The sequence below is a fragment of the Schistocerca serialis genome, chromosome 1 (assembly GCF_023864345.2).
Source record: "Schistocerca serialis cubense isolate TAMUIC-IGC-003099 chromosome 1, iqSchSeri2.2, whole genome shotgun sequence".
Lineage (NCBI taxonomy): Eukaryota > Metazoa > Arthropoda > Insecta > Orthoptera > Acrididae > Schistocerca > Schistocerca serialis.
The window spans coordinates 312,392,487-312,419,947 of NC_064638.1; the positions used below are offsets into that span (position 1 = coordinate 312,392,487).

General features: G+C 41.1%; 1 protein-coding gene across 4 annotated transcripts in view; it reads left to right on the forward strand.

The window, feature by feature from the left end:
- LOC126469618 (citramalyl-CoA lyase, mitochondrial-like) overlaps positions 1 to 27,461 on the forward strand; it is a 204,096-nt gene that overhangs the window by 131,156 nt on the left and 45,479 nt on the right. For all 4 annotated transcript variants that reach the window (XM_050096757.1, XM_050096762.1, XM_050096751.1 and 1 more), the window contains one exon: positions 94 to 207. In XM_050096757.1, coding sequence (XP_049952714.1) covers positions 94 to 207 — 114 coding nt within the window. The remainder of the gene's footprint in view (positions 1 to 93; positions 208 to 27,461) is intronic.

Sequence of the window (27,461 nt, forward strand, 5' to 3'; positions counted from 1 at the left end):
AGATGTACAAAACCTGTCTTTAATATATTGCATACATTTATTTTTTATAATTTACTTTCTCATAATTTTAATGATGTTTTCTGATTCTTTCAGGTATTTCACGATCAGATGATGGTTACGAAATACTGTATGCTCGCCAGAGGCTTGTGTTAATAGCAAAAGCTTTCAGCTTTCAAGCAGTTGATATGGTTGACATTAATTATAAAGGTATGTGAAACAAGTATTATTTTATATTGAGTAAATAAACAAAATCTGAAAGTGATTTATCGTTACTGTTGTGGCACTGTAGTTCTTATTCTGTCATAATAGATAGTATTATCTAAATATAAATACCTTCCAGGATATGGAACAAGTCAAGATAATGCTAGTATTATCGTGGTGTGTCAGAAAGTTAACACGATTTAGCAAAGTCAGGGTTAAATACGTAGTATTCAAAAAATCAAGTGTGTGACAAGACAGTTGTAAGATTCAAGAGGCCAAACAAGTGGCAGAATACATTAAGAGTGGTATTAAGGAAATGTGAATAGGTCTTCTTGAGGGTTAACTTTAAACCATTGAATTATAATATCAGAATTTTACACATCTGAAATAACTGTCTTGATACATCAATCCTGATAGCTTGCCTTTGAAACTGATGACAAACTGTTGAACTTGGTGACTCTAGATATCTTAAAACCTGATGACACATTTTTGAAAATGGTGTACCTGGAAAAAATTTCTATGAGACATTGTGATGACATGTGCAGTGGCAACACTATGGCACATGACTGTATGATAGGGATACAGTACACACTGAGGTGACAAAAGTCATGGGATACCACCTAATATTGTTGGACCTCCTTCCACCCAGCTTAGTGCAGCAGCTTGTCTTAACATGGACTCAGCAAGTCATTGGAAGTCCCCTGCAGAAATACTGCTGCCTCTATAGCAACCCATAATCTTGAAAATGCTGCCAGTGCAGGATTTTGTTCAATAACTGACCTCTCTATTATGCCATATAAATGTTTGATGGGATTTATGTTGGGCAATCAGGATGGCTAAACCATTAGCTTGAACTGTCCAGAACGTTCTTCAAACCAATTGCGAACAACTGTGGCCCAGTGACATAGTGAATTGTCATCCCTAAAAATTCCATCTTTGCTTGGGATCATGAAGTCCATGAATGGCTGCAAATGGTCTTCAGATAGTCAAACATAAACATTTCCAGTCATTGATCAGTTCTGAATACATTATGGGAGTGGCAGTGATCATTGTCTTACAAATATTTACTATTAAAAACAGTCTTGATCACGATTTATTTATCAAAAATCATGATCAAGACTGTTTTAAATAGTAAATAACTGACCAGTTCAGTTATACCAGAGGACCAAATCCATTCCATGTAAACACAGCCCAGGCCATTATGGAGTCACAACCAGCATGCACAGTGCCTTGTTCACAACTTGGGTCTGCACCACACTCAAACCCTACCATCTGCTCTTACCAGCTGAAATTGGTACTCATCTAATGAGGCCACATTTTTCCAGTAATCTAGGATCCAAGTGATATCATCACAAGACAAGGAGAGGGGCTGCATGTAGAGGCAATGTCATGCTGTTAACAAAGCCACTCACATTGGTTGTTTGCTACCATAGCCCGTTATTAGCAAAATTTGCTGCACTGTCCAAACAGATACGTTTGTCCAATGTCACTCATTGGTTTTTGTGGTTATTTCATGCAGTGTTGCTAGTCTGTTAGCAATAGAACCCTGTGCAGATGCCACTCATCTGTGTCATTAAATGAAGGTGATGGCAGCTACATTGTCCAAAATGAGAGGAATATTTAATCCCCTAATGATCTCGGAAACAGAATGTTCCATACACTTATTTCCATCTACCATTCTGCATTCAAAGTTGTTAAATCCTGTTGTGCAGCCATAATCACATCGGAAACCTTTCCGCATGACTCACTTTAGTACAAATGACTGTTCTATTAATGCACTGCTCTTTTATACCTTGTGTACACAGTACTACCACCATTTGTATATGTGCATATTGCTATCGCATGACTTTTGTCACCTTAGTGTATACCACATAAAAGGCCATGGGCTGTGGGTATCTTTCATCACATTTTATATCCTTTCACTGGGGACACCGAACATTAGTGCTTATGTATGGCAACTCAGGAGGCTATAGGGCTCGCAACAGATGGATGAGGCAGTTTAGTGTACTTGCTGTCTAGACTCTCTCTATAGGCTGTGATGAAATCAAACAATGGAAACTTCAGATAAGAATATAAAAAATGTAGCGTAGGAGAGATTGCTACTTACCATAAAGATAACACGATGAGTTGCAGATAGGCACAATAAAAGACAGTTACACATAGTCTTTCAGCCAAGTTGCAGACAGGCACAGTTAAAAGATACCTACACATAAGCTTTTGGCCACAGCCTTTGTCAGAAAAGAGAAACACACACATCATTCGTTTACACAAGAAAGCACACCTCCCAAACACATTGACTGTTAACTCTGGCAGGTCAGGCAGAATGTCACTTTTTTGCAGAAAGATGTAGCAGGGGTCCATTGTAGCATAAATGATGTAAAGGAAATGGGAATAACCCAGAAATGGGCCAAATAGGTCTTGATGGTTGTGAGAGGAGCTGGATAGAGAACAGACATGTAAAGACACGCAAAAACATGCACAAGTACGCAAAAATGTGCAAAACCTCACAAAACTATGTAAAAATACACGCAAATACTTTAAAAATGCACCGAAATGTGGGAGAAAAGGAATGGGTGCGATACGGAAGAGAGTGTGTGTGTGTGTGTGTGTGTGTGTGTGTGTGTGTGTGTGTGTGTGTGTGTGTTGCAACAAGGGAAGAGAGGGGAATGGGGATGTGTTAGGTTGAGGATCCAAGTTTGTGTGGCATGAACAGGTGTGGAAAACAAAACACTGAAGTATGTCAAGACAAAGGGTGAAGTGGGACCGGTAGTAATAAATAAAATTACAACTATCAGAGAAAAAAAACAGAGGCATCAGATGCTGCATCAACATTCCGAATGATCATGAAGACTGTGTTGTGCGTGAATGATTATTGATAACAGTGTGGCTCAGAAGTAGATGCGGTTTGGAGGACAGTCTAAAAACACAGGAAAGAAGAAAAAGAACAGGTGCAGAAGAGTAATGCTGCAGAAAATAGTACAAAGGAAAACATCACGGGATTGTAGGATGGAAGAAAAGCTGTTCGGCAAAATCAAACACTGAAAATCCTAGGTAGGGATATCAACAATGTAGGGAAAGATAGATTGCTACTTACCATAACTATAACATTCTAAGTTGCAGACAGGCACAATTAAATAACACTTACACATAAGCTTACAGCCTTTGTTGGAAAAGGAAAAACACACACACACACACACACACACACACACACACACACACGACCACTAACTCTGGCAGCTCAGGCCAAGAACTCGATCTATTGTGTTCATATGCAAAGTGAATTGGCCAATGCCTAGAAACTGTTGTTAGCTGAATTGGGCATTCATCAGGATTTAGGCTGCAGTGCTGATGACACTCTCATGGCAAAAACTGTGGCACCTCCATTTTCTCTGATGTCCCTTGGGAACCCTGGTTTCATAAATGCCTTCCGATACTGTCGACCTGTCCAGTTCACATTTACTTTAGATTGCATAGTGAATGGTGTCGCTGTCCTGAATCTCTGGGCAGAACACAAAAATGAATACTGGTTACATGGCTGACCCTTTATGCCTTAAAGACAGATTTCAGGTCTTGCACATTGCTGAGAGCCAGCGTGGGACACCTTGTCTGTTGGGACTGAAAGGCTAGGACAAGTGCAGAGTATAAGTTTGATAATCATTGTTAGGAAAATAGTGTCTTGTATTAATTTTTTGTATTACTTGGTTACTACACAATTGACAAAGGATGGGGTAGGTTCTGCGTGTGCAATCTTTAAATGTGATTTCATGAGGTTTATTCAGTATGTCTGCCATACTACTCTCCCTGATTGAAGAGCTTACTTCAGCTGTGATCATTTTGTTGGCTTCCATTAACAGACAGGATACCATTTCACCGGAATCCTACCACCTAATTTTCCTCCTTATGATGATTCAGCTGAGGATTGGGAAGTTTATGAAAAAAGACTCAGACAGCAATTTTTGGCTTTCATTGTGACAGACTCGAATTTGTGCAAAGCCGTCTTCCTGTCATGGATTCCACTTAAGGTATCAATTACTGTGTTTGCTTGCCTCTTTACAAGAATCAATGGCTCTTAGTTTTAGAATGAGATTTTCACTCTGCAGCAGAGTGTGTACTGATATGAAACTTCCTGGCAGATTAAAAATGTGTGCCAGACCAAGACTCGAACTTGGGACCTTTGCCTTCCGCGGGCAAGTGCTCTACCATCTGAGCTACCCAAGCATGACTCACACCCAGTGCTCACAGCTTCAGTTCTACCAATACCTCATCTCCTACATTCCAAACTTCACAGAAGCTCTCTCTAGCACTCTCGGTCCGGCACCCAGTTTGAATCTGCCAGGAAATTTCATGTCAGCGCACACTCTACTGCAGAGTGAGAATGTCATTCTGGAAACTTCTCCCAGGCTGTGGCTAAGCCACATCTTCGCAATATCCTTTCTTCCAGGAGTGCTAGTTCTGCAAGGTTCACAGGAGAGCTTCTGTGAAGTTTGGAAGGTAGGAGATGAGGTACTGGCAGAATTGTAGCAGTGAGGACAGGGTGTGAGTCGTGCTTTGGTAGCTCAGATGGTGGAGCACTTGCCCGTGGAAGGCAGAGGTCCCGAGTTCGAGTCTCGGTCCTGCACACAGTTTTAATCTGCCAGGAAGTTTCAGCTCTTACTTTTTATCACATGTGCAGTTTATTTTCCAACTACTATTGCAAATGAACGTGCCATAACAGTGTGAGTCGGAATTCTGCGATGCTGCAAAAAACCAAACCAGTCATACAGGGCCTGGGCGGCTGAAATTCATGGCCTTAGCCATAAGTGTCAGTTCATTATTGATGACCATAATGACTCTTATGCAGGCTCTATTGTGCATGACACAATTAACTGTTTAGCTCCAGACAAAGAAGAGTGCCGGGAGGCTTTACTCTATGGAAACCTACTGTTGGCAAAAGTTTTGTGCAAATAGCACAATCTTTTGAAGCTTCTCAGGCAATGGGTGACCAAATTGAAGTATGGGGAAATGTGGCAGTAGTGTCACAAGATGTGTCCACAAGGACAACAGACATCTTGCACGAGGAAGCGGCAGTGGCAGCAGTAAACATGTGGGCTTAGCACCAAGCAGAATAAGGCTGGGTCAAACAGCCACAAATACTGCAGCATCAGCAGTCTCTGTTTCCATCTTGTCCTTTCTGTTTTGTCTAGCATGGGGTTCAGCATGCCCTAGGCACTGGGCTGCTTGTAATTATGCTAGAAGAAGGGCATTGTTCGCTGAAGGTTCCCAGGATATGGACATAGACATAAACTGTGTGACTCCAATGCTCTTGACTTTCCACAAGTTGTTTATCGAATTAAGTGCTTTTTGTCAAGTGCTCTGGGTACAGGTTGACACAGGTGCTGCAGTAATTTTATTGAATTCTCAAACCTATGTGAGTTTAGGCTCAATGCGTTTGACACATGTTACGTGGAAGCTGATCAGTCACAACAAACAGAACATTGTGTTGTTGGAACAATTTACCGTGAATCTGCCTCTTACAAGTCAGTGGTTTGTTCAATTAGATTTTTGGTGGTTGTTGATGCCAGTGTTGAGAACTTGTTCAGGATGGACACATTTCAGACATTTGGATTTTCTGTCACTGATGTAGTTCACATTGTGTCTGAGCAGGTACCGTATTTTCAGTTGGACAACAGTTTGTGAGGAGTTTTTGGGCTTATACTTGGAAGGTGTAGGGTGTGCTACAAATTTTTCTGGTCATATTTATTTGAAATCCACAGCTTGGCCTCAGTTTTGTCATGTGCATTCTATTCCCATATCCCTGAAAAATCAAGTGAAAGAAGAATTGGACAGACTTAAATCTGAAAGGGTGGTGCAACCTATTATGGCTAGTGAATGATCATCTCCGATGGTTGTAGCACAGAAGCCATTGGGGAAACTTCAGTACTACTGTCAATGCACAGTTGATTACAGGTACACATCATCTCCTGCACCAAGAGAAACTGTGGGGGAAAAATATCAGGTGGCCAATACTTTTCTAAAATCGATTTGTCTGAAACATATCTGCAGGTTCCTGTGGACGAAGAGTCTCTTGTGGTTTTGAATACTGCTTTTGGTCTTTATCAATATTTGCACCTTCATTTTGCTGTGGATAGCACACCTGCTACTTTCCAGTGGTTTTTAGAGCAATTGACTATGCCTGTCCCGGGTTGCATGAATTATCTGGACAATATTGTTGTCATAGGCTCCTCCATGGCTGATCATTTGAAAAATTTGCACCCTTTGTTTTCTGTCTTACAGTCCACAGGCTAATGGTGTAACCTCAAGAAATCTCAGTTTCTTCAACCTTCTATTGTTTATTTGGGGTTTGAGGTCTCATGGGATGAGGTTCACCCTCTGCCAGACCACATTTCCACTCTTTAGTCTATGCCTCGGCCCTCATCCATAAAGGAGCTTCCGGCCTTCATAGGGGAGATAACCGAATGCTATGAACTCCTGCCAAGGGCAGCTACATTGGCCCACCTTTGCATGCCTTGTTACAGATGAATGTACTTTTTTGCTGGAGCTTGGACTGTGGATGTTCTTTTCAAATGTTGAAATCCAAACTATTTTTGGCCCCATGTTAAGCTACATTCTCTCCAGACCAGCACACAGTTTTGGTGACTGATGCCTCAAAATATAGCCTCGACATGGTCCTAGCACACTAATATGCCAGCGGCTCTGAACGATCTCTTGTTTTCAGCTCTAAATCTCTCATTCAATCCCAGCAACATTACCCTCAGGTGAAAAAGAGGCTCTTGCCATCGTCTGTGCTCTACAAAAATTTCATGTTTTTCCATATGGCTTCAAGTTTTGCCTTATTACTGACCATATACACTTGCCTTGCCTTGTTTAACCCTTGCATTTCTTTCCCTGACAAGATAACACACTGCCTACAATTCTGGGTGCTGTTTTGTCTTGCTACAATTGTGAAATCCATTTTTGACCTACATCTAAACACACCAATACGGACACCTTGTCCTGTCTTCCTGTGGATCCTGATTCCAGCTTTGATCATGACGAGTTGCTTTGCTTCCATCTTGATAATGAAATGCAGGCCAAGGGTGCCAGTTTCCAAGTTATGGGCTTGTGCTTAGTCGCTGCCATTGCCACTAACCAGGTTTTCCGTCAGATGGTTCAGTTTGTTCAGCAAGGCTGGCCAGATAAAGCTCTGGGTCAGAGTTTGTATCCCCTGTTCAACTGTTTTTCCTTATAGTATTGTGTCTCTGTTTTTGATGATGGTTTGCTGTTGTCCACAGGAGAGCTCTCTCCCACAGTAGTTATTCCTGAAGTGTTATGGAGCAAGGTTCTACACATTCTCCACCAGGGCCAGTGGGAAGTTTTGTGCACTAAACTGTTAGCTGGGGGATGCATTTTTTGGCCAGAGATTGATGGTGAAATTGTCCATTTTGTTGCAGCTTGTGAGTAGTGCTCCTAACAATAGGCAGCACCTAGGGCATCCTTGTCCCCCTGGCCAACTCCCCATCAGCCATGGGAATGCATTCATATAGACTTTGCAGGTCCCTTATTGAATTCCTATTGGCCCTCGTTTGTGGATGCATTTTCCCATTTTTCCTTACATCCTCTGGTGTGTGTCAACATTGGGTGAGGTCGCAATTCGTAAGCTTTTGAGATTTTTTTATTTTTATTCTTTTTTCTTATATCTTAGTTTCTAATAATGGGACCCAGTTTGTTTCTTACACCTTTCAATTAGTTTGTTCCCATCACATTATGGCTCCATCATTCCATCGTCAATCAAATGGTGGGGCGGAACAACTAGCGCACAGGTTCAAATCCTAAATGAAAAAGTTTGTTGTGGATTTTTTGCTGGATGACGTCCTTCTCTGTTTTGTGTGCACCTATTGCTTCATACCTATGGGGGAGCAGAGCCCAACTGAGTTGCTTCATGGCTGCAGTCAGGTTCATATGGTCACTTTACACAGGGGTCGCTGGTGTGGTTTGATCACCTGCCGCCCAAGTGAACACTGACAACTGTTGCCCGCCAGCAGGGATGCAGTCTTTGTGGCATCTGTACAGCTGACAGAATGGTGGAACACCAATTTCATCAGTTGCAACCCCACTCGTTGCCAGAAGCTACAAGTTTTTGGGTGTGGCCCCTGTCTCTGCAGTCAGCCCTGCCACCCTCTGCCTCAGGCCTGTCATAACCTGCTGAGGAGGTGTCCCTGTCCCTTTAGCTTCCTCCTTCATGTGTGGTGCCCTTGGGTTCCATCTTCCTGGGGCTGGGCTCATGTCCGTCTCTCGCTTCAGGTCTGTTGCTGCAGCATGCTGTTCTGGTTGGACTGCCTCTGCTGGCCCCCTTGCCAGTGGGTCCACCCCATCTCCTCCACACTGCCTGGTGACAATGTAGAGATGGCAAAGCCACTCTCCTCTCTGGTGCTGTCGTCAGCACCATGTGTGCCCACCACCCCTGTTCTTACCTGTGTTCCCATACAATCCAACACTTTGCTCTGGTGCCCACTGGGCATATCATCCTGTCCCCTCTGTCAGCACTGGCTGCCACTACTCCGGAGGCAGTGGATGAGTCCCTCGTTGGGCTGCCAGCATCTCCTCCATCACCTGGGTGTGCATAAGGGGGAGGTGTGCTGTATTCTGCTACTAGTGCTTGTGAGTGTGAGTGTGCCAAGTGTTGTGTCACCACATGTGTGTGTTTGAGTTGACTGCCAACGATATCAGTGAAGGATGACCACTGGAGCCTGCCTGTGGGAGGCATACACACAATGCAATTTCTGCCACACCATTTTCTGCCACACCATCTACTGGGAGCTCGCACAGATGTAAATGCACAGAGCTGACTGATCTCCCTATGTTATTCTGTTTTGTATCATACACATCAGTTGTTCTGTGTCTTGTGGAGCTCTGAGAGGTTTTGCTGTTTTTGTTCACAGATTATGAATAAAGCCATATTTTTGTGGCTTAGATAGGTTTTGTTTATTACTTTGTTACTACATAGGACCCTTTTAATTGGTCAGGTGTGTATTACATGCTTAAAGTGGCTACTTAGGTAGCAGAGAACAGCTGGTGTGCACACGTGGGGTTTTGGGTAGAGAAGCCTCTCATCAGTCCTGATTTCAGAGAGGGTAGAATACTAGCCCCATTACTTGTAGAGAGTGGCACTAAAAGTGTCATAGATAATCTCATCTATAAATGGTGTAACAGGTCTGGATGTCCTCTGGTGAAGCTTAGTGAGTCAAATGCAGCTAGTTGTCAGTAGAAACAATTATTTACTTCCCAACAGTGTATACCATTAACTCATGTCTGCTTCAGGTGGGTGCTGGGTGGTGGGCATAGTACAGGTGGACCATAGTGTGTGATGCATATAGATGATATAGGAGACTGTCTATCTCAGCATGAAGGCAAAGATAAATTTCCATGGAAAGCTGTCAGAGCTAATCTCACCTGTCAGTGTTGTAATGGGTGTGGGTGTTATCTGGTGGAGATTGGTGGGCCATGGAAAATCAAAACAGATAGTTGTCAACAGAAATCTGTATTTACTTCACAGTAGTGTATACCAGTAACTTGTGGTCAGTCATGTAGGCACTGGGTGGTGGACATTGTTCGCATGGACTGTAGTGCATGATGTGTAGAGGTTAGTTAGCCACCTGCTGCTATGTAGAGCTCAGCATGATAGTGAGGGAACCTTGTGACTTCTGCACACACACGTGGCCAGTGGTGCTTACTCAGCTGCAGGGCAAGGTGCTACAGCAGGGCTAGATTGTAGGTAAGTTTAGCTGTAGTTGGCATGGTATGAGATGATGTAGGCATCTGGCTGTGAACCCAGGCCTGCATCTGGCAGACGCTATTTGGGACTGGTGGATGCCCAGTGGCTTTGTGGCTGGGAGGGCCTTAATTCAACCCTTGACCCATCGGTGCTGTGGCTGGGCTCCCTGGCAGGTGGTCCTGTCAGGATGTCTGTTGAGCAGTGGTGGCCTCATGGCAGAAGCCTACACTACAACAGAGACTAACACGATGACTCGCTGATCCGCTGACCAGCCTGGCTGGACTTCCAGTATTTATATGCACCAGAGTGGGTTTGTTGTATTGTGATTGCCACAGATGTTATGTGCAACACAAGGCAAAGTGTCCCTAGTTTCAGTAACATGCTGGCCACCAAATGTCAAGTGGGCTTCGGCACCTAAGTGGATGCTGTTGTGTACTGCTGTGCTAGCATATTACAGTGAGTGGTTCTCTGATGACAATGAGCTCTCTTGCCTTTGGTTCATGGTGTACAACTGAAATAATGCCCACGTGGTGCTAGGAACAGAAAGCTACCTCAAACCAGAAATTTGGAAAATTTAAATCCCACATGGAATCCATATTGCAGAGAGGGGATGGATGACAGTAGTGGAAGCATGTTAATTGCTGCAAATAATACTAAAATATTCAGAAAGCTTAGTACAGATTACCTATGTGAATCCTGCTGCTTTCACTGTTTCATCTCTCAAAGCTACTCATTTCTCTTGTACTGTATTCCTTAATCATGTTTCAGTCAATCACTGCTGCAGCAGGAGTTGTTTATAATTCTGAAATTTTACTCTATCAGTTCTGGCAGAAACAAAGACGCTTGTCCCAAGGCAGAGCCTATGGGACTCACCATCCGCAAAAAATTCAAGTGCTCAATTCTGTAGTCAATCAGAATTAACTTTATGCTATCTTTTCCTCTGGTGCTACTAGCACACCTTTTTCACTTCTCAATTTACATTTGTTTTAATCACTATCCCATAGACACAAAATCATCCTGAAATCTTTTGCACTCCTTGATGCAATTACGAGAATATGAATTTTCTCATCATGAGTAGAAATGTGCATTGTTTTCCCCTCATGACTGACAGCAGCTGAGTATAATCACAGCAATATGTGTGTGACTGTTTTTTTGAAACTACTGGCTGCTGTAACCAATTAGGATACAAGCCACTGGCAGATACTGCTTGACTATGTATTACGTTTTGTGGATGAATAACTTTGTATCTGGCATAATAATTTAAATCATGTTAAATGAACCCTAAATTTTAAGAAGTTCAAAAGAAAAAAAAAACTTGAACTGCTGTTAAATATTTCACATGCTTACACTTGCACATCTTCATCAAATGATGCTGATGCTGTAACAGAAACTAATTTGATACAAAGTTCCACATGACAATTTGAACACACTTTTTCCCAAATAAATTATGATTACTGAATTTTTGTAGCTGGTTTGCCAGAGTTTCATTAGTTAGCCTCATTTTTTTTAAAATGTTGCTATCCTTCTCTGAAAAAGGCTTGAAGCATAAAATTTGCAGTGATTATAATTTTGTCAGTAAGTGAAGACAAATTGCAGATTCATCGCTGAACTTCAAGCTAGAATGATTCATTTTGTTCAGGAGAAAAGTCTCACAACATTTTACAACCTCCAGTGGGAATTATAGGTCAACAACAAACACACTGAATTTGTACAAGCATTTTTTTCTACTTTCCAAAAATTTGATATCTTGTAGAGAAAAGAATGCTTTTCAATTCATGGTTAACACAAGCAGGAACTAGATATTACTTTTAACATACAAAATTTTAAAGATCACTTACTTTGAATGTGATACAAGTTGTTATTTTTTCCAAGAACATGCAGCTCTGCTATATGGCTAATTGGTAATGGATCCTTCTGCATAAAATATTTCAGAGATAAGTTAGTACTCCATTTAGAGCTCTGGGCAAGAAATACTCAGTATGATGTCATCATATGGAAAAACAAAACTGGCATTCTGCAGATCAGAATGTGGAATGTTAGATCCCTTAATCAAGTATATAGGCTAGAAAACTTGAAAAGGGAAATGGATAGCTTGAAGTTAGATATAGTGTGAATTATATGCCAGCTAGTTCTGCAGATGATGAAGAGACTGAAAGAATGTATGATGAGACAAAGAAAATTATTCCAACAGTTAGGAGAGAGGAAAACTGAATTGTTTTGAGTGACTGGAATTCAGTAGTAGCAAGAGGGAGTGAAGGAAAAATAGTACGAAAATATGGACAAAGGAGTGAAAGAGGAAGCTGCCTGGTAGAATTGCAAAGAACATAAGTTAATCATCACTAACACTTGGTTTAAGATTCATGAAAGAAGGTTGTCTACGTGGAAGAGACTTGGAGACATTGGAAAGTTTCAGTTTGATTATATAATGGTAAGACAGTGGTTTTGGAGCCAAATTTTAAACTATTAGACAATCCCAGGGACAGATGAGGACTCTGGTCATAATTTATTGATTATGAATTGTAGGTTAAAACTGAAAAAAATTGCAACATAATATTCACAGTTATTGTAATTTTGCCAGCAAAAGCAGTTTGAAAAATATGTTCATTATTTATAAAAAGAAATGTGCCCAAGAAATTACTTTCCTAAATCCTATGAAATGAGCCAAAATGATGTGTCACTGTTGGTTCCTCAGGTGCCCCTCACTCACCACCAACCGCCATGTGCTTGCAGAATTCTCCAAAATGTCAAGCTGATGCTTTTGTTGACAAGAACTATAAATTCTTGATGCTTCTGACAGTGTGCAGTATTGTAACAATAGCTTGTGCCTTGCATCAGTGTGAGAGCATTCCTGGAAGAAGTGCACTTGAATGATACTTTATTGAGCTGTACAGGGACACTGATCCTGTAAAAACTATGGAGTACAAATAGTGGATTCAAATGATAGTCACTTGAAAGCAAGTAACTGCCCTCACTTGAAACCAAGTAACTACCAGTAAATGGTTTTGTCCACAGACATCATCAAAAAAATCACTGACCTGACCATCTACCACACTTTATCAAAAAATCCAACACAGCACTTTAAAACTGAGTAACAATACCTTTAAGGCTCATGATGCAACTGCAGTGCTTGACTTTGAAGAAAATTATTCCTTTGCTGTTCAGAATAATGTCCAACATTTTCCCTGGGAAAGCAATCAATTTACTGTGGATGCCACTGTTATCTTATTAGTTGAAAATATAGTGCAAAAGGCATCGCCTAAGGTATGATACAGCTGCAGTTCACTTCTTTTTTATAAAATTTTAGGATTTATTCAAAACAAAAAGTGACAAAGATGCTGGAGATCATTTACTTAGGCGATGGATCTGCAGCCTAGTATTGACATTTAAGCATTACCAATTTGTGCAGACACCTCGCATACTTTGATTCAAGAGTAAATGTTGAGAGGAATCTTTTGTAACAACTAAAGGAAGATCTGTGAGTGATGGAATTGGGGGTACTGTAAAATGACTGGATAGAAGAACTGACTTAGGGCACACAGAGGTAAACTAAATCATGCCTTTGGATTTGTACGTATTGTGTGAACTTGAGAAAAATTGAGTTCATGTTTGTTGAGAAGGCCACAACTGAACCAGCAAGACGTTATCAGTCAAGAAAGTTCTTTGAATTAAGAGTTGCTGGAGCTAGAGAAAATCATCAGTTTGTTGCAGTCAGATTGGAGGGGAAGAAGAGAGTGTTGGAGGCTTGTTGTCATTTGTTGGCAAAACATCTGTACAAATTGGAGAGCCCCCATGTTTCGTGGTTTCAACACTGCAACCAGGGCAGCATGTCACGTGTGTGTGTGTGTGTGTGTGTGTGTGTGTGTGTGTGTGTGTGTGAACGACTGCTAGACTGTCAGCATTTGCAAACACTCTTCTGAGGAGAATGATGCAGTGATAAATTTCATGTATCCTACAGGACCTTCAAGATTGTTTCATCGGAAAGTTTGAGGATATACAAATCAGTTCGCTGAAGATCATGTCATGAATTTATTTGTTCCTTCTAGAACATAACTGGGTCACCTGTATAATTTTTCAGGAGCAAAAATTGATGAAAAATTCAAATCGCTGCAAAACTAAACTGTTTTCTTTTTTCTCTATGGATGTCAGTATACCTAAACTTGGGGCATGGGACCTTGCTATGTACATCAAAGGCTGCGAAGGTACTTAACAAATCCACACAAGGCTAGAACCCACTAGTAGGGTAGGAGATATGAAAAAAATCCTCACATCCGTGGCTGGACTGGAGTGGTTATTTTATTAAATGCATGAAATGCAGCTGTTTAACTCTCTTTTATTAGCACTACCAATATCAGTTTATGTCATCATCAGATATAAAAGAGCAAATATTAATAACATGTAATAGTATATATATTGATATTACTAAATATATAAATACTGTCTCATCTGAAATGCAAAACGTGTGTAGAAGCCAACTAGTATGCCTCCACAAAAGGTGTATCTATTTTGAAATAATAAGACAATTAAACAGCTACATGTGAATTTGTAGCTTATTCATCTCATGATGTACATTTGCAATCCATGCATTTTGAAAAATGCTTCCTGAATGAAATTTTATATCTGCAGCGGAATGAGTGCTGATATGAAACTTCCTGGTAGCTTGAAATTATGTGCCAGACTGAAAGTCAAACTTGGGACCTTTGCAGTTCGTGAGCAAGTGCTCTAATGACGGAGCTGCCTAAGCATGATTAACAAACCATGCTCACAGCTTTACTTCCACCAGTACCTTGTCTCCTACCCTCCAAACTTCACAGAAGCTCTTATGTGAAAGTTGCAGAACTAGCACTCCTGGAAGAAAGGATATTGGAGAGATATAGCTTAGCCCACAGCCTGCGGAATGTTTCCAGAATGAAATTTTCACTCTGTAGTGCAGTGTGCACAGATATGAAACTTCCTAGAAAGTTAAACCCTGCGAGGACTGAGGACTGGTCGTCAGTTGTGCTTGGGTGGCTCAGTCGGTAGAGCACTTGCCTGCAAAAGGCAAAGATCCTGAGTTCAAGCCTCAATCTGGCACACAGTTTTAATCTGCCAGGGAGTTTCAGATCAGTGCATCCTGTGCTGCAGAGTGAAAATTTCATTCTGGAAACATCCCCCAGACTGTGGTTAAGCCCTTTTTCCGCAATATCCTTTCTTCTCGGGGTACTAGTTCTGCAAGTTTTGCATGAGAGCTTCTGTGAAAGTTTGGAAGATAGGAGACAAGGTACTGGCAGGAATAAAGCTGTGAGGATGGCTCATCAGTCATGCTTGGGTAGCTCAGTCATTAGAGCACTTGCCTGCAAAAGGCAATGGTCCGGAGATTGAGTCTTGGTCTGGCACACAGTTTTAATCTACCAGAAAGTTTCACACATAACATCCATTGGAAATCAAAAATGTTGTGTGTTTATTGGCCATGCTACCTTGGCAATAGGTAATGATCTGTGTGGTTGCAGACATCCTTGGATTTCCAAAGAATAACTACTCTGCTTATTATAAAATCTTGTGCCAGTGCTGATATTTGCAAGAATAATTACTTTGCAGTTGAAAGTTAAAAGAAATCTGTCAGTATTACCATTTTCATCTTTGTTCATTACACGTGATTGATGATGATGATGATGATGATAATAATAATAATAACTATAGTATTAAGTTACTATTATTGCACATTTGGGATGGAATGCCACTATATTGGCGAAGGTTGAAGTTGATGGCATGCCCTTCTTCCTGGTTTTCCACCTAATTACTTGTGCATCCTATTTGAATTGTACCAGCTAGTGCTTTACTTCTAAGCTACCCTGTTTCATTGGCTGTAACCAAGGTCACTTAGGAAATTACTGAAAGCTGTCATAAAGAGACACCTGGAAGCTCTCCTGAGATGCTCCCATCAGTTGGAATCTTCGCTTCATGTTATAAGTCCTGTTGTGTATCATATATGCCACAAATAACATTCAGTATAGAATCAGTGAGTATAACTCCTAAATATAATTACAAGTACACAATTCAGCACTTATTAAGTTGAGAAATGTAGCATATTAATATGATTTAACTTACTGCTGAATTAACATAATTTTATAAGTTAATTATATGACAAACTTTGAAATACGATATGTGATGACAATTTGTAGTACGAATTCCCAATTTTACAGAATTATTCCACAAAAAATTTCACAAAAGTCATTTCATTAATTACAATCTGCTATATTGTACCAAAACACGGTCAGGACTGGCTTCTACGTTCTTAGTCAATGGAAATAAATTATGAAGTCCTACGTTGGCAGGCAAATATTTAAGCGAAGGACAATCCTACTGTCATAGCTCCAGCATATTAAACAGTTCAAATAATTTACAAAATTTTAATATCTGCTGATGCAGGTAGGGAATTTGCAAATGCACATCTCATTTCTCTTATTTGCATTTATCCCTGGTTATAACTAACTGGTAGTGGCAAAGAATACCCTGAACCAATGAAAGCTTTTAATTTTATTGTGACAGACTAGTACTTTAAGAGATCCTGAATTTAATCACACTCCAAAATATCAGTTTACATGAGAAATTTTACTGGATATTCATATACTTTCTAGGGAAAAAATAATTGTAGAAATTCATCATTTAATAAGAAAAGAATGCTCTTTCAAATTGTGATTGTCACAATTATGGATCACTTAATGCTGTACCATTATAGACACAATTTTGCTTAGGGAGATTACATGCATCATAATTTGTAAGTATGAAACAAAGATCAGTAGAAAGCATCTTAAATAGAATATAATTAAAAATAATAGCTAAATTCTTCACCTCAAATGTGTCTAGAAGTGTTTGAGATGTTGTTGTTGTTGTTGTTGTTGTGGTCTTCAGTCCTGAGACTGGTTTGATGCAGCTCTCCATGCTACTCTATCCTGTGCAAGCTTCTTCATCTCCCAGTACCTACTGCAACCTACATCCTTCTGAATCTGTTTGGTGTAGTCATCTCTTGGTCTCCCTCTACGATTTTTACCCTCCACGCTGCCCTCCAGTGCTAAATTTGTGATCCCTTGATGCCTCAGAACATGTCCTACCAACCGATCCCATCTTCTGGTCAAGTTGTGCCACAAACTTCTCTTCTCCCCAATCCTATTCAATACTTCCTCATTAGTTATGTGATCTACCCATCTAGTCTTCAGCATTCTTCTGTAGCACCACATTTCGAAAGCTTCTATTCTCTTCTTGTCCAAACTATTTATCGTCCATGTTTCACTTCCATACATGGCTACACTCCATACAAATAGTTTCAGAAACGACTTCCTGACACTTAAACCTATACTCGATGTTAACAAACTTCTCTTCTTCAGAAATGCTTTCCTTGCCATTGTCAGTCTACATTTTATATCTTCTCTACTTCGACCATCATCAGTTATTTTGCTCCCCAAATAGCAAAACTCATCTACTACTTTAAGTGTCTCAATTCCTAATCTAATTCCCTCAGTATTATCTGATTTAATCTGACTACATTCAATTATCCTTGTTTTGCTTTAGTTGATGTTGATCTTATATCCTCCTTTCAAGACACAATCCATTCCGTTCAACTGCTCTTCCAAGTCCTTTGCTGTCTCTGACAGAGATACAATGTCATCGGTGAACCCCAAAGATTTTATTTCTTCTCCATGGATTTTAACACCTACTCCGAATTTTTCTTTTGTTTCCTTCACTGCTTGCTCAATATACAGATTGAAAAACATCGGGGACAGGCTACAACCCTGTCTCACTCCCTTCCCGACCACTGCTTCCCTTTCATGCCCCTCGACTCTTATAACTGCCATCTGCTTTCTGTACAAATTGTAAATAGTCTTTTGCTGCCTGTATTTTACCCCTGACACCTTCAGAATTTGAAAGAGAGTATTCCAGTCAACATTGTCAAAAGCTTTCTCTAAGTCTACAAATGCTAGAAACGTAGGTTTGCCCTTCCTTAATCTAGCTTCTAAGATAAGTCGTAGGGTCAGTATTGCCTCACGTGTTCCAACATTTCTACGGAATCCAAACTGATCTTCCCCGAGGTCGGCATCTACTAGGTTTTCCATTCGTCTGTAAAGAATTCGCGTTAGTATTTTGCAGCTGTGACTTATTAAACTGATAGTTCAGTAATTTTCACATCTGTCAACACCTGCTTTCTTTGGGACTGGAATTATTATATTCTTCTTGAAGTCTGAGGGTATTTCGCCTGTTTCATACATCTTGCTCACCAGATAGTAGAGTTTTGTCAGGACTGGCTCTCCCAAGGCCATCAGTAATTCCAATGGAATGTTGTCTACTCCGGGGGCCTTGTTTCGACTCAGGTCTTTCAGTGCTTTGTCAAACTCTTCACGCAGTATCGTATCTCCCATTTCATCTTCATCTACATCCTCTTCCATTTCCATAATATTGTCCTCAAGTACATCGCCCTTGTATAGACCCTCTATATACTCCTTCCACCTTTTTGCTTTCCCTTCTTTGCTTAGAACTGGGTTTCCATCTGAGCTCTTGATGTTCATACAAGTGGTTCTCTTATCTCCAAAGGTCTCTTTAATTTTCCTGTAGGCAGTATCTATCTTACCCCTAGTGAGATAAGCCTCTACATCCTTACATTTGTCCTCTGGCCATCCCTGCTTAGCCATTTTGCACTTCCTGTCGATCTCATTTTTGAGACGTTTGTATTCCTTTTTGCTTGCTTCATTTACTGCATTTTTATATTTTCGCCTTTCATCAATTAAATTCAATATTTCTTCTGTTACCCAAGGATTTCTACTAGGCCTCGTCTTTTTACCTACTTGATCCTCTGCTGCCTTCACTACTTCATCCCTCAAAGCTACCCATTCTTCTTCTACTGTATTTCTTTCCCCCATTCCTGTCAATTGTTCTCTTATGCTCTCCCTGAAACTCTGTAAAACCTCTGGTTCTTTCAATTTATCCAGGTCCCATCTCCTTAAATTCCCACCTTTTTGCAGTTTCTTCAGTTTTCATCTACAGTTCATAACCAATAGATTGTGGTCAGAGTCCACGTCTGCCCCTGGAAATGTCTTACATTTTAAAACCTGGTTCCTAAATCTCTGTCTTACCATTATATAATCTATCTGAAACCTGTCAGTATCTCCAGGCTTCTACCATGTATACAATCTTCTTTTATGATCCTTGAACCAAGTGTTAGCTATGATTAGGTTGTGCCCTGTGCAAAATTCTACCAGGCGGCTTCCTCTTTCATTTCTTACCCCCAATCCATATTCACCTACTACGTTTCCTTCTCTCCCTTTTCCTACTGACGAATTCCAGTCACCCATGACTATTAAATTTTCGTCTCCCTTCACTATCTGAATAATTTCTTTTATTTCATCATACATTTCTTCAATTTCTTCGTCATCTGCTGAGCTAGTAGGCATATAAACTTGTACTATGGTGTGGGCTTCGTATCTATCTTGGCCACAGTAATGCGTTCACTATGCTGTTTGTAGTAGCTTACCCGCATTCCTATTTTCCTATTCATTAGTAAACCTACTCCTGCATTACCCCTATTTGATTTTGCGTTTATAACCCTGTTGTCACCTGACCAGAAGTCTTGTTCCTCCTGCCACCAAACTTTACTAATTCCCACTGTATCTAACTTTAACCTATCCATTTCCCTTTTTAAATTTTCTAACCTACCTGCCCGATTAAGGGATCTGACATTCCACACTCCGATCTGTAGAACACCAGTTTTCTTTCTCCTGATAATGACATCCTCTTGAGTAGTCCCTGCCCGGAGATCTGAATGGGGGACTATTTTACCTCCGGAATATTTTACCCAAGAGGACGCCATCATCATTTAATCATACAGTAAAGCTGCATGCTCTCGGGAAAAATTACGGCCGTAGTTTCCCCTTACTTTCAGCCGTTCGCAGTACCAGCACAGCAAGGCCGTTTTGGTTATTGTTACAAGGCCAGATCAGTCAATCATCCAGACTGTTGCCCTTGCAACTACTGAAAAGGCTGCTGCCCCTCTTCAGGAACCACACGTTTGTCTGCCTCTCAATAGATACCCCTCTGTTGTGGTTGCACCTACGGTACGGCTATCTGTATCGCTGAGACACGCAAGCCTCCCCACCAACGGCAAGGTCCATGGTTCATGGGGGGGTGTTTGAGATATAATTTTGTTTTCACCGATGTGAACTGTGTGCAAGTCTCCACTAAACTACACACAGGCTCTTTTCATAACTGTGTTAAATACAGAGGTATTAGCATCAATTGTGCTTTTTCAGGCACTATGCTGCTAGTATCATATTTCTAAAAGAGAAGTCAACAGTATTTCACTCTTCAGAATCCTATTACTAGTTTCAGGTTAATTATAATGTTCAGAACTTAGAATGTATCTATTTTGAACATGAATCCAATCGTTATTTTTTTGTGGAAGTTTGTGATTTGATATCCAGATAAGAAAATATTACATGGCAGGTAAGGAGGGAACAGTTTGTTGCACTGCGATGATACCAGTATAAAGGGGGCACAGAGAAAATGTAGCTTTCATTATATCTGTGTCATTCATATGTGTTGGCACTGGTCAGTTCAGAAAAATAAGTAACTCTTGCAAATGAACAGAAACTAGGTATGGTCCTTCTTCACAGAGACTGCAGGAGGAATGTTGAGTTGTACGTACAAAGGTAGGTGTGAGTGTCCAATAAAAACGATTCAGTGAATGCGCAAAAAGTTGTTATTGTAAGAAAACTGGAATGCTATGCAGAAAGTAAGGAGCAAGCATATAAAGAGCAGAGTGAATGAAGTAGATGTTCTGGCAGCTGTTACTCATAGTGCACTCATTAGCTCCAGAAAAACTGTGAGTGCTTCTGGGACAAGTCATCCCATCGTTGTTCACATTTTGCACACAAAAAGCTTCCATCCATATTGTGTGTCACTTCAACATCAAATTGAGATTGAAGAAGACACATGGAATTCTGTCACAGGTTCTGATGCAACATGAAGACAATAGGACCTTTCTTCAAAGAATTTCCTTTACTGAAGAACCTACCTTCTACAAATCATGGAAAGCCAAAAATAAAAAAAAGTGCATATTATTGAGCCATTGAGAATCCCCACTGGCTGGGGCAAGGTTAACGTTAGAGATGATGGAGTGTGAACATTTCGTATGGGAATTAGATCCATCATTTGAGAAACCTTAAGGGTAAAAGACACAATTTCTTTCTAGAATGTTGCAGTTCTAATAGAGGATGCCATTATGATGTGCCTCATTCACCAGTTGTTTGTGGCTAGAAAAGTGCTACTCAGTTCTTTCCTGGTTACTGGATAAGGCATGAAGGTGTTAATACATTTGGTTTGGCATAGTAAGATCCCCGGCTGTGGCAGTGGGCTCGGTGCAGCTGCTTTGCACATGTACCTCAGCTAATTACGTAACATGATTTTGCAAATGTTTCTGTGGCAATACCTCAGTGTTGTTGCTGCTTTTGCCTGCAGCTGTTAGAGCTACAGTGTTGCCAACTGTCAGGGATCTTCTTATGCTCGTTTGACAATAGTTGGTATGTATGTTTACCTGTTTCCATGCCATATAGTAACTATTCCAAAAAATTGATGAAATAAATGAAATTTTAGGGAAGTGTTTATTTTTTATTACCACTGTGTGTGTGTGTGTGTGTGTGTGTGTGTGTGTGTGTGTGTGTTTTGTTTTACCAACCTAAATGCAATGAAAATATTTTAGACCTTGTAGCCAGAAAGAGGCCTGGCCTGTTAGCAACATATAGAGATAAGGGTTAGCAATAATAATGAAGAAATAGCAACAATGCTAACCTAATTTAATAATTCTACCAAGAAGGCTGGACATCATTTAGTTCCAGTATGATGGATGTTCGGGTATAATGGGCAAAGTTTAAACTGATAGTAAATCTTGCTCTGGAGCAGCATGTGCTGAGTAGGTGGATTGAGGATGGAAAAAATGCACCTGGTTTATAACAGAAATTGGAAGATGTTGAGGAACAGAGAGTGTTGCATTCTCAATTCAAGTAGACATTATACATAAATAAAAATACTGATGTCCACAGCATACAGCAACTTCCACCATCATATGTTAGCAAAAGATCTTGCTGAGAACCTGAGAAAATTCTGATCGTCCATAAAATCACTAAGTGGGTTCGCATAAAATCACTAAGCGGGTTAAAAGCTTCTATTCAGTCAATTGTTGACTAGCTCTCCTGTGATAATTGGTGCCACCAAAAGGAAAACTGAAGCTGTACTGTGTTAAAAAAAACCATCACATAGAAGGATTGTGCAGACATACCATTTTTTTGAGCATTGCACAGGCTCCCATATAAACGACTTAGAAATAGGCATCCATGGTGTTGATAAGCAACTGAAAGAGTTTAAAACAAGTAAGTCATCAGGGCCAGATGGAATCCTGATTTGGTTTTACAAGGAATATTTTACGGCATTGGCCTCTTACTTAGCGTGCATCAACGACAAATCTTTCACCCAGTAGAGAGTACCAATTGACTGTATATAAGAAGGATAAAAGAATGGACCCACAAAATTATACACCAATATCTTCAATGCTGTTTTACTGCAGAATTCCTGGACATATTCCACACTGAAGTGCCAAAGAAACTGGTATAGGTATGCATATTCAAATACAGTGATATGTAAGCAGGCAGAATATGACACAACAAGTGTCTGCCACAGTTGTTAGGTTGTTACTGCTGCTGCAATGACAGATTATCAAGATTTAAGTGAGTCTGAACGTGGTTTTATAGTCAGCGCATGAGTGATGGGACACAACTTCTCCGAGGTAGCAATGAAGTGAGGATTTTCCATATGACCATTTCACGACTGTATTTTGAATATCAGGAACCCTGTAAAACATCCCGACATCACTGTGGCTGTAAAATGATCCTGCAAAAATGGGACCAATGATGACTGAAGAGAATCTTTCAACATAACAGAAGTGCAACCCTTCTGCAAATTGTGGCAGATTCCAATACTGGGTCATCAACAAGCGTCAGCGAACAAACCATTCAATGAAACATCATTGATGTATCCTTGATGACTTCATAACACAAAGCTTTATGCCTCGCCTAGGCCCATCAACACAGACATTGGACTATTGATGACTGGAAAAATGTTGCCTGGTTGCATAAGTCTCATTTCAAATTGTATCGAGCAAATGGACGTGCACAGGTATGGAAAAAACTTCATGAATCCATGGGCCTTGCATGTCAGAAGAGGACTATTCAAGCTGGTGGAGGCTCTGTAATGGTGTGGAGAATGTGCAGTTGTAATGATATGGGACCCCTGATATGTCTAGATATGACTCTGAAAGGTGACACATCTGTAAGCATCCTGTCTGAACGCCTGTATCCATTCATGTCCATTGTGCATTCCAACGAATATGGGCAATTCCGGAAGGACAGTGTGACACCTTACGCATCCAGAATTGCTACAGAGTGGCTCCAGGAACACTCTTCTGAGTTTAAACACTTCTGCTGGCCACCAAACTCTCCAGACATGAACATAATTGAGCATATCTGGGATGCCTTGTGATGTGCTGTTGAGAAGAGATCTCCATCGCCTCGTAATCATGGATTTATGGAGAGCTTTGCAGGATTCATGGTGTCAATTCCCTCCAACACTACTTCAGACGTTAGTCAAGTCCATGCCATGTTGTGTTGTGGCACTACTGCGTGCTCGTGTGTGTGTGTGTGTGTGTGTGTGTGTGTGTGTGTGTGTGTGTGTGTGCGTGCGTGTGTGTGGTGGTGGTGGTGGTGGTGGTGGTGGTGGTGGTGGTGGTGGTGGTGGTGGTGGGAGGGGGGGGGGGGTCATACACAATATTAGGCAGGTGTACCAGTTAGTTTGGCTCTCCAGTGTAAGACTCATAGACTTTCTAACTAATAGCACCCAGTACATAACCCTGGATGGTAAGTATTCATCAGGGATGAGAGTATTTCAGGGGTGCTCCAGTGAAGTGTTATAGGACCATTCTTGTACATGAATGATCTGATGAATAGGGTGGGCAGCAATCTGCAACTGTGATGACAAGACAGGGTCATTATTGTGCGACTGTATGAGGATACAGGATGATTTAGACAAAATTTCTGTTTAGAGTGATGAATGGCAGTTTGCTCTAAATGCAGAAAAAATGTAAGTTAATACAGATGAGTAGGAAAAATAACCATGTCCTGTCTGAATACAGCCTTATCAGTAGACTTTTAATTCATACATCATACTGAAATACATTTGCATATATGCACACATCAAAAAAAGTTTTGCATCGCCCTGATTCCCAGAACTCCTGAAGATAAATGTTGCCTGTGGACATTGTATCACAGACACAGTCCCTTTGACTGCCCAGAGATGTCACTAAACCCGCCCTACAATGTAAACAACCATGCATGAGCACTGCCTATTAGACAGAGGGGGTCTGACAGCCAATCAGTTCCAGTCGTTCCACCAGGTAGGAGATACACGGCTCATGTTGGCTGTAGTTCAACCACACCTAGACGGTCAATACTGCAGTTCAGTTGTGTCTGCATTGTTACTTTGTGCCAGGAAGGGCTCTCAGCAAGGGAAGTGTCCAGGCGTCTCTGAGTGACATGGAGGAGACACAGAGAGACAGGAACTGTCAATGATGTGCCTCGCTCGGGCCGCCCAAGGGCTACTACTGCAGTGGAGGACTGCTACCTACGGATTATGGCTCGGAGGAACCCTGACAGCAATGCCACCATGGTGAATAATGCTTTTTGTGCATTCACAGGACATTGTGTTAAGACTCAATCTGTGCGCAATAGGCTGCATGATGTGCAACTTCACTCCCGACGTCCATGGCGAGGTCCACCTTAGCAACCACGACACCATGGAGCGCGGTACAGATGGGCCCAACAACATGCTGAATGGACAGCTCAGGATTGGCATCAAGTTATCTTCACCAATGAGTGCCGCATATGCCTTCAATCAGACAATCGTCGGAGATGTGTTTGGAGGCAACCCGGTCAGTGTGAATGCCTTAGAAACACTGTCCACCAAGTGCAGCAAGCTGGAGGTTCCCTGCTGTTTTGGGGTGGCATCATGTAGGGCCGACATACACCGCTGGTTGTCATGGAAGGTGCCATAACGGCTGTATGATACGTGAATGCCATCCTCCGATCGACAGTGCATCCATATCAGCAGCATATTGGTGAGGTATTCGGCTTCATGGATGTCAATTTGCGTCCCCACTGTACACATTGTGTGAATGACTTCCTTCAAGATAACAACATCACTCGACTAGAGTGGCCAGCATGTTCTCTAGACATGAACCCTATCGATCATCCCTGGGATAGATTGAAAAGGGATGTTTATGGATGATGTGACCCACCAACCACTGTGAGGGATCTACGCCGAATTGCCGTTGAGGAGTGGGACAATGTGGACCAACAGTGTCTTCATGAATGAATGAATGAATGAATAGAGGCATGCATCAACACAAGAGGACATGTTACTGAGTATTAGAGGTACCGGTAGGTACAGCAATCTCGACCACCACCTCTGAAGGTCTCGCTGTAAGGTGGTACAACATGCAATGTGAGGTTTTCGTGGGCAATAAAAAGGGCAGAAGTGATGTTTATGTTGATCTCTATTCCAATTTTCTGTACAGGTTCCGGAACTCTCCGAACCAAGTTGATCCAAAACTTTTTTTTGATTTGTGTACTTTGCATGCCACCTTACAATGTGTGGGGGAAGGTACTTTGTGTACCAGTGTCCTTAAGCCAGGTCTCCTGTTCTAGTCATATATGGTTTGCAGGAAGCTGGTAAGTCTCCATGTGAGCTTGAATCTCTCTGATTTTATCTTCATGGTCTTTTTGTGAGATATATGTAGGAGGAAGCAATATACTAGTTGACTGTTATACAAATGGACACTCCCACAAATTTAAAAGTAGACCATACCATGACGCAGAATGTCTGTCTTGCAGCATCAGCCACAAGAGTTGGCTGAGCATCTCCGTGACACTTTTGCACTTACTAAATGAATCTGTAATGAAATGTGCTGCTCTTCTTTAGATCTGGTACAGATCTCTGGTTGACAAGCAGTATACGAGTATTCCAGAATGAGATTTTCACTCTGCGGCGAGTTCAAGTCTCGGTCCGGCATACAGTTTTAATCTGACAGGAAGTTTCAGTGTATGAGTATTGGCTGAATGAATGTTTTGTGTGCTACTTCCATTGTTGATGGGCTACATTTGCTGAGGATTCTTCCATTGAATCTGGTTCTGGCATCTACCACACCTGCAGTTAATTTTATGTGGTTGTTCCACTTGAAATCACTCCGTATGCATACTCCTTGATATTTTAGGGAAGCAATACATTAAAGTGTTATTCTGTACTCACAATATGTTACATTTGTTTATGTTAAGTGTTGATTTCCACTCCCTGCAACAAGTGTCAATCCTCCGCCAGTCTTCCTGTATTTCACTTCAATTTTCTAGCATTGCGACTTTCCTGTCTACAACAGCATCATCTGCAAAAAGCCTCATGGAACTTCTGGCATTATCTATTAGGTCGTTTATATATATTGTGAAAAATAATGATCCTATAACACCCCATGGGGGCACATGTGAAGTTGCTTTCATACCTTAAGACTTCTCTAGGTGCAGAATGATGTTCTGTCTTCTGTTTGATAGAAACTCTTCAATATAATTGCATAGCTGCCCTGCTATTCCATACATCCATATTTTCTTCTTTAGGTGGCAGTGTGGAACTGTATTGAACACCTTCTGGAAGTCAAGGAACATGGCATTTACTCGGACACCCGTATCTATTGCTTTCTGGGTCCTGTGGATGAACAGAGTGGGCTGAGTTTCAAATTATCATAATTTTCAGAATACAAGTTGATTCCTACAGAGGAGATTTTCAGTCGACAGAAGTGTCATAATACATGAGCTTAAAAAATGTTCAAAAGTCTGTAACAGACTGACAGCAGAGATACAGGCCTATAGTTTTGTGCATCTGTTTGATGACCCTTCTTGAAAAAGGCAATGACCTGCAGTTTTCTCCAATCATTAGGACTGCTTTGCTCCTCAAGAGACCTGTGATACACAGCTGCTGCAAGAGGAGCAAGTTCTTTCACGCACTCTGTGTAAAATCAAATGGTATCCTGTCATGTCCAGTGGCCTTACCTCTTTTGAGTGATTTCAGTCACGTATTTCGATATCTGTCATTCTGTCAGTTGTGCAATGATTTAAAGAAGGAATTGCAGTGTGAACTTCTTCTGTGAAACAGTTTTTGAAAAAGCCATTTCATATTTTGGCTGTTTCTATGTTGTCCTCTGTTTCAATGCCACTATGGTCACAATGTGTCTAGACAGATGACTTTGACCAATTACTGATTTAAGATAATATCAAAACATCTTAGGATATTCCAATAATTTTGACGTCATTTAGTTTTTGTCTGCCTGTGAGAGGCATTGGCTACATTTAAATTTGCATTGAAGCTCTCTTTGCTTTTGTAGCAGCTTTCTAACACG